Source organism: Malus domestica, chromosome 02 (genome assembly GCF_042453785.1).
Source record: "Malus domestica chromosome 02, GDT2T_hap1".
NCBI classification, from domain to species: domain Eukaryota; kingdom Viridiplantae; phylum Streptophyta; class Magnoliopsida; order Rosales; family Rosaceae; genus Malus; species Malus domestica.
In genome coordinates, this window is record NC_091662.1 from 9,488,345 (window position 1) to 9,504,193 (window position 15,849).

At 36.7% G+C, this 15,849-nt stretch overlaps 1 protein-coding gene across 1 annotated transcript; it reads left to right on the top strand.

Moving 5' to 3' along the window:
- Positions 1-430: 430 nt before the first annotated feature.
- On the top strand, positions 431-7,608 carry LOC103455767 (uncharacterized). Its single transcript, XM_008395360.4, has 7 exons — positions 431-612; positions 1,395-1,527; positions 5,725-5,828; positions 5,910-6,081; positions 6,204-6,344; positions 6,479-6,567; positions 6,654-7,608. Exons 1-7 carry the CDS (start codon positions 521-523, stop codon positions 7,405-7,407), a joined length of 1,485 nt encoding a protein of 494 aa, XP_008393582.2. The 5' UTR covers positions 431-520; the 3' UTR covers positions 7,408-7,608.
- The last annotated feature ends 8,241 nt before the right edge of the window (positions 7,609-15,849 follow it).

Below are 15,849 nucleotides of genomic sequence, written 5' to 3' on the forward strand. Positions count from 1 at the left end.
TCAAGGATATATGTATCCAAAACGAACAAAATAAGCAACATTCAATCTTTATACGGTGTTACATAGAGTTACATCAAATTTATTTTTGCAGTTCCGACGTGTAACAAAACAAATCACTCCTAACAATAAAAATCTGAAGTTTTACTGGAAAATAATTGTGAAAAGTTAAGGGTACAAAATAATTTTCCAACGACATGTAACTCAATTGATTAAGAATGTTGATCTTTGCTCAAAATTAATGCAAATATTTTATTGTCCGTAAAAAAAGAGAGAATAGTCTGGATTTTACACCGACTTCTATCATTGGATACGATCCACCCTTCAATCACGCGTGTCAACTCACAACGGCTATATTTTCCTTTTACAGGCCCAATTGTAACGCAAAGGTCGGTTATCAAGTGGGCCCCGCAGGGGATCCGAAGCATAATTGCATACCTTTGTTTCCCATTCCAATTCAGGCGACCGTTACACTCCCCAATAAAAACCCAGAAAAAAAAAGACCATCTCTCTCTCTGTGACCATGACGGTCGCCACCGCAGCCACCACCCACACCAAGAAGCTGGTGAAGCTCGGCCGCTCTCTCTTCCGATGGGGATTCAACTCCTCCAAATGGTACATTATTCTCTCTCTCCGCCTTTCCCCTTTCTGGGTTTCTCTACTTTAGCTCTTTACTCTGTTTGGTTGCCCGGAAAATTTTGGATAATAGGAGTTATTAAGACCTCAGATTGTGAAAGGTTGAAAATTGTGTTCAATGTTTGCATTATCTGGGCAATTTAAGAGGGTGGGAGTTAGCCTTAGTCCCTTTGTTTGGTTGCCTGGAATACGTGGGAAGAGGGAATTATAGAGACCCAGAAAATGAAAAGTTGTTAAGAGTTGAGATATTTGTTCAATGTTTGCATTATACCGACAATTTAGCAGGGTGGGAGTTAGTCCTTCTGTTTGGTTGCCTAGAAAATTTGGGTAGTAGGAAGAATTGAGACTCTGATAGTGAAAAGTTGTTAAAGTTGAAATCTTTATTCAATGTTTGCATTATCGGTGGAATTTAACAGGGAGGGAATTAGTCCCTCTGTTTGGATGCCTAGAGAATTTGGATTGTAGGAGTAAATGAGATTTGAGACCCAAATAGTGAAAAGTTGTTAAAGTTAGAATCTTTGTTACCATGTTTGCTCTTTCTCGGCAATGTAATAGGCGGGGAGTTATTCCCCCTGTTTGGTTGCCTAGAATATGTGGGTAGTTGGAGTTATTGAGACCCTGATTGTGAAAAGTTGAAATTTTTGTTCCATGTTTTGCATTTTTTGACAATTTAATAGGGTGGGAGTAATTTTTTTTGGTTGAATGATTGTTTTTGCTCATTATTTTGCTAATGGGGATCAATGGAATGAATGTTGAAACAGCAAAATGCAAGCGAAGATGGCGGTGGCTAGAATAAAGCTGCTGAGGAACAAGAGGCAGGTGGTGGTGAAGCAGATGAGGCGTGACATCGCCTTACTCCTACAATCTGGTCAAGACGCCACTGCTCGAATCCGGGTACTACATTTTAAAGTCTCATGAATTTTGCTATTGGCTAAGTAACAATTGTGTGACTGGATTTCCCTGCAAGTTATTAGAAAAACTTCCTCAATTTTTTGTTTCCTTGCATGTTTTATTGACCCTGTAGTGGGTATAACTGCATCGTTTATATTTATGCATTTGTGAGGATTGTGTCCCTTATTCATTATAGTACCCAAACTTCTGCTTCAGTCAATGTATTAAAAGGCAAAGGCATAGACGAGGCATTCTATGAATAGCTCCGCCTTGAGGTGTGAAGCGAAGCCTCATGAGACTTAAGATTTTTAGCATAACTTATATATAATTATATATATTATGTAATATTTTGATGGAATACTTAAGAGTCCTAAAAGAGAAAACAAGAATAATATAACATTTTAAGAAGAAAAAAAATATAACTACACAAAACTAAAAACAAATGAATACTTATTTTTTCTTGTTGGCCGCTTACTTTTTAGGGAATAAACATATAAAGTTATAAGTGTTGTAGGGTTTAGGGTTTAGGGTTTAGGATTACTCCCCCTTGAGTGTGTAAATACTCAAACAAAACAGCACATCAGGTCTTTAAAGGATGAAGTAGATCAATTCTAGAATAACCTCATGTGTTGGAACGGTTGAGTAAGTGATGGTTGGATTCATACTAGGGTCACTAGTTTGTGTCGTTTTCCTCTTTCGGAGTTGTGAATTTTTGAACCAAGGGATCTACCACGCTTCAGGGTAGGAAAAGATGATTGGCTAGCTGCTAGTGTACCAGGCCGCATGGGAGGTGCTGCCAACCCTCATTTGGGGACGACTCATCCTTCTGGGCGATGTTTAGGCGTATGATAGGTATGTCGATCCTTGCAGGTGCGTTTGTATCTGGTATATGTAATCTCGTCACCTTTGCTAGATCAGTAAAAGCATCTGGCATGCTTTGAGCAATGCTCTATAGATCTAAAATACGATGCACTTCAGTTTCAGACTAGGCAGTGCAAGGATCTAAATGAGACATAATGTGAGTAATCCACGACAATTTGTGGCGTTCTTTAGGAATGTTAGTGTTCGTATCTCCCCCTAACGACGTCTCATTGAAGTGATAATCTGCAAAACGTGTGGTAAAGAGATCTTCTATCAAGGGCTCTAATTAGCGAATAATTAATGGCAAATCATAACCGACATAGATTCTCATTCTTCTCTGAAGACCCATTTTGGTACGTAGTGGCGGCATTATTGGCACATAGACTACGCATCCAAACACACGTAAGTGTGAGACATCAAGCTCGTACCCAGCAAACAACTGTAATGGTGAATGAGGTTGGGTAGCGGTAGGCCTCAAGCAAACCAATATGGCTACATGCAATATTGCATAGCCCTAGACTAGATATATATATCGACAATTTGGTCCGTATAACCAAGGTTTGAGCTATCGATTGAAGGCACTTTTTAAAAGCTTATACCAGGCCGTTTTGGGTATGAACATGGGGTACTGGATGTTTAACTTCAATTCCAACTAACATGCAATATTCGTCAAAAGTCTGTGACGTAAACTCTCCAGCATTATCCAGTCGAATCGACTTAATCGGACAATCAGGGTGGTGAACTCTAAGCTAAATTATTTGAGCTAGGAGTTTCGCCCAACTGACATGCAATATTCGTCAAAAGTGTGTGACGTAAACTCTCCAGCATTATCCAGTCGAATCGACTTAATCGGACAATCAGGGTGGTGAACTCTAAGCTAAATTATTTGAGCTAGGATTTTCGCCCAACTGACATGCAATATTCGTCAAAAGTGTGTGATGTAAACTCTCCAGCATTATCCAGTCGAATCGACTTAATCGGACAATCAGGGTGGTGAACTCCAAGCTAAATGATTTGAGCTAGGAGTTTCGCAAATGGTTCGCACGTTGGTTGGATAGGTTCACAAAAACGACGCCCAATCGACCGCCTTAGGCGCGCCTTGACCACATTTAGGTGAGTTTTCACCTAATTCCACTGGTAGACCTGACAATTTCTTACATGACCCATTAACACGACACGTAAGCAACACGAAAGTAAGGCGTTTTGGGTAAACACGATAACTAATCGAATCGTTATCAAGTCACACATTAAGAACCCGTTAATGACGGGTCTTGAACAGGTTTACACGATGGTGATACACAGGTAACCCGTTTTGACACGTTAAGAAAAAAGTTGTTTTATAATTTTAATTTTTTAAACTACTAAAAAAAACATACTATAAAATGCAATAGTTGTAACATCCCACATCGCCCAGGGGAGTGATCCTTAAATGTATATTCCCATCCGTACCTAGCACGAGGCCTTTTGGGAGCTCATTGGCTTCGGGTTCCATTGGAAATCCGAAGTTAAGCGAGTAGCGCGCGAGGGCACTCCCATGATGGGTGACCTACTGGAAAGTTCTCGTGTGAGTTCCCAAAAACAAAATCGTGAGGGCGTGGTCAGGGCCCAAAGCGGACAATATCGTGCTACGGTGGTGAAGCGGTCCCGAGAAGTGATTCGCCCCGGGCCGGGATGTGACAATAGTCATAAATTTATATTATTGTATTATTATTCTATATAAATTTAAAAATTTTATTTTTATTTATATATTTATTTTTAGGGGCTTTTAGATCCAGGTCCAAAAACATAAATGGTTTTTAGGAGTGAGTCCAGTTATCTAATTACATGTTTTTATTTCTTTTATACTCATTTTATATTTTTGTCTAAAAATATTAAAATCAATTAAAATATTCTAATATTATGCATTTTCCAACTCCAAAAAAATATAATTAGTATCTTATAACAAAAAAACTAATATACTAACATAAATCTACATTCTACCCTAACTCAAGTAACAAATATATGAATGAATATTATACATATAAGCAAGATATGAAACCTAACTAAAAGGTAGAAAAAAACATAGATACCTACAAGCAAGACACATTAATCTTAGTTGATTATAAAAAATCTATCATATAGATAGATAAATTAATTAACCTGTGATATAGGTTGATTATAAAAATTAAAAATAAAATCTATAAATGAGGTTTAAAGCATGAGGAAAAACAAAAAAGAACAAAAAAAAAAATAAAAAATAATAATCAAAGAGATAATTAGGAAGAAATTTGATTTTTATAATAAATCTTATCGTTAAAGAGATTATTGATAATAAAAATAATTAAATTTAAGGAATTTCACTTATTTTAATAAATTGGACTATTCCTACTATTGGCTAAAAAAATTGGACTTATATCAAGTTTCCCCTTATTTTTATAGTATACTATAGGCAAATAGTGAGATTAAAAAAATTATAAAACACATTAAAAACAAATATATCAAGTAATTTAAAAATACCAAACATATTAAAAATAAAAATATCAAGTAATTTAAAAATATCAAACACATTTGAATGGTTTACAATGTTGGGTTTTTTATGCTTAGTTTATGTGGAAGAGAGTGCTAATGTGGAAAGCCTTAATGAAAACATCGTCTAGATAACTCTTGAAGACAATATATCTAGCCAAAGTTTCAATACCATTTCTCTTGGTGATTGATGAAAATTGAAAGGTTTATTGTAAATGTACTTTGAACATTTGGTATTTTGTAGTAATGTACTAATCTCTTTTCATTAGGCTCTTATTTTGAGGTATTTAATACTTGAAAGACAAATTTTTTTTATTTTATTTATGTTTTGAAGTAATATTTATGTGACAACGAGGTATGCTATGCTATACTAATTTAGTATTATGTTTTTCATTTTTTTTGGTCAAATTGTGTTTTTCATTTTCATTATTTATTGATTTAAAATATATTTTGTTTAACGAGTAATGGGTCGGGTCATATTACCTAATAATATTAACGGATAAATTTCGGGTCGGGTCATATTACCCGTTTACTTTAATAGGTGTTACATGACATGACCCTTTAAGATATCGGGTATGTGATGAAAACGACACGAACACGAAAAACACGATACGAATGCCAAGTCTACCCACTGGGCATAGGTGATTTCACTGACGCCTCGCCTCGAAAGAGGGCTAGGTGCACCTCGGGGCGTGTTTTTTAAAACACTGGCTTCAGTTTGTTATGGACCCAAACTTATGCTCAGGCTTGTGGCTATGCAGTTAGGTTGGCGCTTTGCAACATGGTTAACGAAATAATTTGGCACTAATTACTAATGAATTCTTTGTTATGTAGGTTGAACATGTGATCAGAGAACAGAACATTTTGGCTGCCAATGAATTCATTGAGCTCTTCTGTGAATTAGTAGTATCTAGACTTTCTATCATCGCAAAGCAAAGGTGATGATATTGTATTTTCTTTGTTGCATTTCGCAGCTGTGAAATAGTCTCTTAATCCCAATGCTCTCGTATTTGTGACAGGGAGTGTCCGCCTGATCTCAAAGAAGGGATTGCTAGTTTAATCTTTGCCTCCCCCAGGTGCTCTGAGATTCCTGAACTAATTGCCCTAAGGAATATTTTTGAGAAAAAGTATGGTAAAGATTTTGTATATGCGGCTGTTGATGTACGTCCCAGCTGTGGTGTGAATCGCATGGTAAGCACGGTCTCCCTCTCATATAATTCTTTTATTGTTATTGGATGTATTATATTACTTTTCTGCTTTCAGTTCATATTTTAGTTTCTATGGTAGTTGAGTGCTTTTGTTTTTTCACACAGCTGATTGACAAGCTCTCTGTTAGAACCCCTACGGGTGAAGTAAAGTTGAAACTCCTGAAGGAGATAGCCAAGGAATACCAGGTTGAATGGGATACATCGGAATCTGAACAGGAACTTCTCAAGCCCCCAGAAGAGCTTATAGTGCGGTCCTCTCTCTCTCTCTCATTAAGCTTTGCCATTTTGAGATTTCTGATTAGTGGTCAGTCCTTTCCTTTCTCACGTTATATGCAAGGACATTTTCCGATTACTATTTCTGTTTACTTTTATTTTAACAGCAAGGACACCGCAATTTTGTTAGTGCTACCAGCATGCCTGTGCACAGTGTGCAGCATCAATCTGTTGAGACTAATAAGCCAGACACTAGGTAACTTGGCTATTCCTTTTGTCTCATCTAATTTAAAACCTGATCATACTTCGATTATCCATTTATTTTATCGTACTTTCTTTCAGTTCTTCACGCAGAACAAGTGGTGGTGGAGAACGTAGAACAAGTGGTGGTGGAGAACGCAGAACATCAAGTGCTGGTGGTGATCGCAGATCAAGTAGTGGTGGTGAAAGGGGACAAATGCACTTTGTAGACTCCGCATCAGCTGCTGAAGCAGCCGCAAAATCTGCCAGTGATGCAATGGCTGCTGCACAAGTTGCTGCATATTTGGCCAACAAAGACTGCAATCAAGCAGCTCAATCATCTTCGAGCATCAATAATGGATTCAGAACCCCTTCAGGAAATTCCACTGGCCACTTTATGCCAGATTCTCCACCAGTCGCCTCTCAGAATATGGTCAATAATGGATTTGGAACCCCTTCTGGCAATTCCACTGGCTTCTTTACGCCAGATTCTTCATCAGTTGGCTCTCAGAATATCGATCACCAATCTAAAGCTCGTGGAGTCGATAGGTCTCACTCTTCAAGAGATGAAACAATGGATAGCCATGGACATGAGAAGAAGTTCATCTACAGGAGGTACAGCTACAATAATGCCCCATCAGAACAGTCGGATACTAAGTTTGATGACTCGGACTGCGATGAAGAAGTTGAAATGGAGTCACCTCCCAACAGCTTTCATCAAGCATCTGAGCGTACTCCACCACCAGTACCTTCAGCTGCAAGGCAAGACTCGACTCCTCGAGTTCATCCCAAGTTACCAGATTATGACGCACTTGCTGCACGCTTTGATGCCCTCAAGAATCGGAAGTCATCCTAAATGTTTGGATAAGATTGCTTCTGCATCATTTTTGGGTTGCTTGTATAATTCGTATACAATACATACAGCAAATCGAAAACGTATCGTCTAGATTGCTTCCGCACCAGTTTAGGCTTTACTTTTGTATAACTGATACATATGGTGGATGCTTGTCATTCCATCATTTTAATACTAAACAATGCACATGGCAGAAATTTCGTATGTTGGCCCTTCTTTTGTTCTTCAACTTCTTCCACAATAAACCACCCGGTTTCTGATTCAACAAGAAATTTTGTATGTTTGCCCTCTCTGCCATTTGTTGTTCCTAACTTCAAATGTTTAGAAAATAGAAGATTCCTAGGTTCTGAACATCTAGTATTCCAAGGAGGACGTCTTGGCCAATAAATCATAAATCCGTTTCCAAATATATTATAAAGATTTCCTTAATGCTCACGGAAAATATTTCGGGAGAATAATTTTTTTGCGTTTTTTACAAGAAAAAAAAACGTGGATTAATACTCACGGTTTTCAATTTGTTTTGCAAATTCGTACATAAATCACCGTTCAACCTATTTATTTTCACCTTTGCCTCACTATGAAGTTTTGAAAATTAAGGTGAGACTTTCCGTTGAGATTCTTGAGTGTAGAACCCTTTTTGACAATGTTCTGGGTCTCACTACTACATTTTTCACTTATTTTTTTAATTTTCGGGTTAGATATTCTACTAAATATACATTTGTTGCTCATTAAACCCTAAAATTGCATCCAATTTTTTTAGAAAGTTTAACTTAATGCTCATGAAAAATATTTTGCGAAAATAAAAAAAATTGCATTTTTGTAAAAAAAACATGGGTGTTAGGCAGGCTCGACGAACGCAAAACAAGGCGGCCTCAGCCCACACGATACAAGGCAAACCATGGCATGAGAAACAAGGTGGGCTCTGCTCGCAAAAAACAGGGCGAGCTTTTGACATGCAAGACGAGGCGGGCTCCGTGCAAGCCAAAACGATGCAGGCTCCGTGGACATAAAAATGGGTGGGGTTCTAGGACACAAAACGATGCGGACACCTCATATGTAGAACAAGGTGAACCAAGACATACAAGACGAGGCGGGCTCTGTGCACGCAGAATGAGGTGAACTCTTAGGTGCTCAGAAAACGAGTCGGGCTCTACGCACGAAAAAATATATTTTGAAGAACATGAATATGATAGTTTGTTGTAGAGGCAAGAGAAATAAAATAAAATTAACAAAATGATTTAAATAAAGTCATGCATGACTTTCTGGCACCCGAGGAATTTGAATCATTTATGTATATTTTTTTTAAGTTTTCTATTATTTCTCTTACCATTACAATAATTATCATATTCATGTTCTTCAAAATATATTTCTCCGTGCAAAATCTATTATAATTCGTATATGAACACTTGCAATGAACGATTTAAAAACTAAATTTAAAGATATTTGAACCTTTTTTTTTTGTTAATTTTTCTTTCATCTAAATCTAAATGAGATTTTAATATAATCATCTTTGTCAACTAACAGAGGGTGAGAGAGTATTTAACAAAACAAAATTTTGTTATTTTTTGTATAAGCCTCACCTACAGGTGATTTTAACGTCTCTAATTTAAAAAAAAAATACACCGAATATACATTTTAACATCTAATGTTTTTCAATTTTTTTTTTTACTTTTCGGCTTAAATATTCTACTAAATTACTAAATATTTTATGAAAATAAAAAAAAATGATTTTGTTTCAAAAAACATGGGTGTTAAGCGGGCTTGGCGCACTCAAAATGAGGCAACCTCAGCTTACGCATAATGAGGTGAACCATGGCACAAAAAACAAGGTGGGCTCTGCTTATAGAAAACAGGGCGAGCTTCTAGCATGCAAAACAAGATGAGCTCTGCGCACGAAAAACGAAGCTAGCTCCGTGCATGCCAAAATGACGTGGGCTCTGTGGACGTAAAAAGGGGTGTGGTTCTGGCACACAAAACGATGTGGACACCCCAGGAATTTGAATCATTTTTGCACATTTTTGTTAATTTTTCTTTTTTTTTCTCTTACCACTACAACAAATTATCATATTCATGTTCTTCAAATATATTTTTCCGTGCAAACCCTGTTACAATTCGTATTTGAATACTTGTAATCAACGATTTAAAAACTCAATTTAAAGATATTTGGACTTTTTTTTTTGTTAATTTTTCTTTCATCTAAATCTAAACTATATATTAATAGAACCCTCTGTGTCAACTAAAAATGGGTAAAAGAGTATTTAACAAAACAAAATTTTGTTATTTTTTTTAAGCCCCACCTACATATGATTTTAACATATTTAATTTTTTTTAAATAAAAAACTATACATGGAATATACTACCCCATGCATGATGCATTTCTCTTCACTGTGCCTTGTCTCTTCCTCTAAATCTCTACTTACGGTTCGTAATTTCTTCCACTTTTCTGTTCAATACGTAAACGTTCATTTAATTAGCTTTTGTAATTTCAACGAGACCAATTAGTTCTAGAAGAACTTAATTTCATTTAGGAGTAGTACTTCAATTCAATCATGCGTTATTATCTAAGAGAGTTAAAAAGCATTGCAGTGTGTAATCGATTGTGAAAACATTTTATCTTTCATGGCATGGTTAATTTCTCTTATACGTCAATTAATAACTCTTTGGTTTATGGTTTTTCACTTTTTTTTTCCTTGAAATGTCACTAAAGTATATAAGAGAAATGAGGGATGAATGAATGAAAACAAAATCTTGACGTGAAAACAACTCAAAATAGATATTCGTTTTTATTTTTATTTTTATTTTTACTGTTCATTATATATGTGTGTTTTTTCTCATACATTTCTCTCACCATTCTTCATCCCTTAGTTTCCTTTTGTATTTTTTCACTATTACTAAAAATCAAATGATTATCATTATATATGTGTGTTTTTTCTTATACATTTCTCTCACCATTCTTCATCCCTTAGTTACCTTTTGTATTTTTTCACTATTACTAAAAATTAAATGATTATCAAACCATCATTTAAGTTGCCCCCATGTCGCACCTTTTCTTGTCGATCTTATACATATATGGGCTTAATTTGAAGTCCGTGGAACTTAGAAATATGACCAGAAAAAAAGAAGAAATTAAATTGACAATCAATAGTGTGGGAAACTAAATTGACAGTCAATTAGCTAGTTAATCACCACCAGATTCATGAATTCATGGTCATCTAACTCCTTACGCCGCCCACTTGGAATTAATCTATCCCGGGTGTGACTTGGACACAACTAGCTACAAGCTACGTACGTGTTCAGATTTCAGAGAAACGGAATACAATTTACAATCCTATTTTGTTTTCCAAGTTGCATTAGATCACGTGCACAACAAATTTGTTGTAAGTTTTCCAATTGTTGTGGTTGGAAGCAAACCATTTAAGTCATTTTAATTTTATAGGTTTTTCTGATGTGAGATTCTTATGAAGTTGCAGGTGGTCTTCCTTGGTGTCCTAGTCCACCACTGAGATTAGGGAAACGGTGGATTCTATTATTGGATTAGTGTAGATTTTGCTTGTGCCGCGTTTGGCAGATGATATGGTCTTGCCTTTGAGCGACGACTTGATGTGATCTCGTCTTTAAGTGATGATTATGTGATCTCGCCTTTCAGCGGTGACTTAATGTGGTCCCGTCTTTGAACGACGACTTAATGTGGTCTCGCCTTCGAGCGATGATTATGTGGTCGCGTCTTTCAACGGTGACTTTATGTGGTCTCGCTTTCCAGCAATGACATTGTATGACCTTGCTCATCAAAGAAAATCGGTGTGTGCATTGGTATAGGTTTGTTGCGTTTATCCTTCTTGTGACAAATTTGTATTGGTGCTCCTGTGCTTGTGGTAGCCGTGTAAAGGTTTTTAATTGATCGTTTGTCTGTGCAAATTCACTCCAGATCAATGTGTTGGTCACTGGAGCATTGTACTCAATTTCCACCCTTATGTTTGTTTGTGATGATCAATACTATCCTTTCTTGTCAAAAAAAAAAAAAAGAACATGTACGTGCTATTTGACAATAACTTACTTTACTACCTAAAGGAACGAACTCAGGATTTCGAAACTGATTGGGTTGTTGAACTTATGAACTAACAAGTCGAAAATATGTTAAATGTGATGAATGATATTTTCAAAGTCAATGAATTATAGTCCGAATACATGAAAGATGTAGCTAGATTTGTTGGTTCTGGAGGTGTGCTTTTGGCTGAAGCTTCTGCTCTCAGATGGAGCCTAATCCGTGTTAGCAGACACGAGTGTGCTTGGGGAAGAGGATTTCCAAGCTTTTGGTGCACTATAAGTGCTGGGAAGTAGTGTAGCTGATCTTTGGTGCGGCCACCGTTGGTGGTATCCCTTCCGTGTTGTGTGGGAGGAGTGGGACACAATGGAGCCAGGTGCACATGGAAAAATTCTGGGTGCGGCCATCGTTGGTGGTGGCCCATCCGTGTTGTGTGAGAGGAGGGTGGGACACAATGGAGTCGGGTGGACATGGAAAAAGAGAACATGGGGTAGGGATGAGTGGTCCAGTCCGAATATTCAAGAATTTCTCGTATTTCAAGACAAAGGCATAAAATCAAACAACACACTTTGGAGCAATTTTTCGAGAATGCTGCTAAACTCATTCTATTATCTTTTTTTTTTAGTCATCTATTACTGAAAATGTTAATGACATATTTATCATTTTAAAATAAAATTTTTATTTACCAAAAAAAAACCTTCCAAGAAATTATACTCACATGGCATGCTAAGTGTTAGGTTATCTCCAATGGAGAAATCGCTTGATTTGACTAGAAACTCATCTTCAACTGTTGACTCAGCTATAAACTTATGGAGTCCATCACACCATTATTTGGCCAAAGACGCATCAGGTTGACCAAATGTAGTCCTCCTATTAGCCTCTTTTTTTTTTTTTGTGGCCCAGCTCCTCAAATTCAACGGTGAAATTATTCTATGGTCTAGTGGTATTTTTCTTCATTTGTAAGTGAGAGGTCTTAGGTTTAATTCTCACAAAGGCGAGTTTGAACCACATTATTGCAGGCCAAGTCCACATCCTCCCCTTAATATAGATAATATCGTTTGTTCAAAAAAAAAAAATTAAGTATAAATTTAGGGAATTGTTATTAGCATTCCAAAAATCTCAAGATCCTAATGGGAATCAGATGAAGTTTTTCAAGAACCTTGTTTGATGAGAAAGGTGGGAAATTGTGGTGTTAATGACACGTGAGGAGTCCACAGAATCTTTCTCTAGTTTTCACTTTACGATGGAAGATTGTCAGGAATTCACCTAGTCTATCAACAAAGGCAATTTAGGTGCAGAGGTTTCCAGGCCGAGGTGCTTAAGAGCAAGTCCACCCTTGCATGTTGCTCGGGGGACAGCCTCCTTCCAAGGGCCTGAGGGCCGGTTGAAATGGGTCCAGCCATGAAGGGCCCGAGTGAGGGTGGGAGCCCGAGCGAGGGGGGGTGGGGAGTCGACGGGCCTGTGGCCCGATGGCTTTGTAATTTTTTTTTTTTTTTGTGTCAGAGAGAGAGAGAGAGAGAGAGAGAGAGAAGGGGGGACCGGAGCTGGGTTCGTCGCAGGGGAAGTGGGTGCGGAAGGGAAGTGGGTCGTCGTAGGGGGGAAGGCAGGGTGGGTTGTCGCCGGGGGGGGGGGGGGCGGGAGCTGGGGTCGTCGCAGGGGAAGTGGGTGCGGAAGGGAAGTGGGTCGTCGTGCGGGGGGGGGGGGGGGGGGAAGGCAGGGTGGGGGAGGAGGTAGCTGGGTTCTGGTTTTTGCAGGGGGTTCTCGGGGGTGGGAGGAGAGGTGGAAGAAATGGGTTCGGGTTTTTTTTTTTTTAATTTTTTTTAATTGGATTAATATTATAATATTTTTAATGTATAAACTATTATTTAAACAAACAAAAATTATTATTTTAATTGCCTATTGCCAGAGGGGAGGGCTTCAAGGGTGGAGATGCAAATGGCAATTACTGTTCATTAATGACAATTACTATTCATTGGTGGCAGTTACTGTTCAATATGGTGGATTCAATAGTAGATTACCAGGGGGGAGGGCTCTATGGGTGGAGTTGCTCTAACTAGAACTATCTACTCAGTCACTCTTATAACACTGAGAGTACAGAAGCAACTATAATAGGAGAAATCTTTTATTATTGTTCGCCTCTTTCCTAAGATGGACATCTTCTTCATGTTTCCTTGTGAATATTCCATCCTTTATAAAGTTTTGTTCCTTATTCAAAATATGTTGGCAAGAGATATAAACAACCATAAGTATCATACAAGATGAATATGTAAAATTGAGGGACTTGGATTGTCTGCCCTCCCATTTCGGTGTCCTCCCTGTGCTCTCCTGTTTTGTGTGCTCACGGTTAAGCCACGTCAACATTTAATATTGTTTTTTTATAAAAATAATAAAACAAAAAGAAATAATAATATAAAATGTTGACGTAGCTTAACCGTGACCACACAAACAGAAAGGCACGAGAAGGGCACCAAAATGAAAGGGCGGACAATCCAAGTCCAAAATTGAGAGGGTACTACCTGCTCAACATTACAGTACGAGCAAGTCAAACTTCTGCAATAACCAAATGGAGGCAGTCAGCAAATATATATATATATGTGAAATACCACGACTTATCTAGCTCTTTTACTCATCTTTTTCATTCAATCTTGTATTTAAAAGGAATTGGTTGCCTTAACACGAGTTTAACTCCATTTCCCCTACCTATTTTATGTTGAAACAAACACAGTTAAGATGAAACACACGGAATAATGTGTAAACACCAAATCATCACTTTGAAATGTACAATAAAATGATACTGCTCTGATAACTTAAAAGTAATTGTATACCTAACAGACGTTCCAAAATTGACAACCCCACCCTTAGTTGCCAAAATTGACAACAACTTCAAATCTTTTTTAATTAATTATTAAATGTAATTTATTGTTGTTTTTTCTTTTAAAACATTTATTATAATAGTTTAATATAATAAAATATTAATTTAATTTGACATATCGGGTGAAGATCAAAACTTTAAAAGATGTCAAAGTACCACATAAGCTATCAAATTTAAATTTTTTGTGTAAAATTTGACATTTCCTTTAGGTAAATTAAAATTTACACCCTCAAGTTTGGATACAATTATAACCTCATACAACATTATTAAAACATTTTAATCTCCTAAAATTAATAATATTTCACTTAACTTTCATACAAGTATTAATTAATCCGTTAAATTAACCGTAAGTGATAACGTGACAAAAAAAAATTTAAACATTAAAAAGTCAATTTAAAAACTAAACTAAATTAAAACAGAGTGAACCCTACCCACCTTCTCTCCAGAGCAGTATATAGCTTTTCATTTCTGGCTTACTCCACGCCCATTTCCATATCCATTCGGTAAGGAGTTTTTAGGAAATACCATCAATGCCACCTGCCTTTGTTTGCAAAGCGAGCATGTGCGGTGACTTTGACTCGAATGTTGCAGCTTAGGATGTAATTGATGGAGCAGTTTAGGATATTTTAAAACATGTTATATGAGGTTGCAAATGACTTTGAATGTGAATCGAATGAATTCATAAAATAATAAAAAATGTATAATATTGAAATGTTCTAAAAGATGTTGTATAAAATTAAAATTATTGAAAGAGTTACGTTTTACCCGGAAAATTATTATTTCCAAATAGGTAAGAAAATAAGACAATGAAATCGACTTAGTAGCACTCTAAATTATTAAAGAGTTACGTTTAGCACATTCTGTTGAAGATGATACACGAGTATGGTTCATTGAATACCCTCCATTTAGACACGTGTATGATTAAACTTTGCTCTAAAACGTCGTTTGCTTGTCCATTACCATAAATCAACTCCAATTACAATTTTTTTGTTTGCCTTTTTATGAAGTTCTAGCTTTTGCAGAAATTTACCCGGAAAATTATTATTTCCAAATAGGTGAGAAAATAAGACAATGAAATCGACTTAGTAGCACTCTAAATTATTATAGAGTTACGTTTAGCACATTCCGTTGAAGATGATACACGAGTATGGTTCATTTAAAAATAATTTTGCCTGGACGGACTATGTTTAGAAATTTCAATTGGAGATGACCTTAATACCCTCCATTTAGATACGTGTATGATTAAACTTTGCTCTAAAACGTCAATTGAAGATGATTCCACTCTGGTGCAGAATCTTTATCATTATCCACTTTAATATAAATCTTCTGTGAAATTTTCCATGAACTCTGTGGAAACCTTGTGTCGAGAATTCTAACAACTCACTCAATATTGTGTTCGCCTTCCTCCACTTTGGTTCCTTGGCAACCAAAGAATATGAAACCAGTAAATGCAAGTATTGGAAAACCAAAACCACCAGATCCTATTGCAATGACCGATACAAATACAAATCCTGACAAGGACTTTTCATTG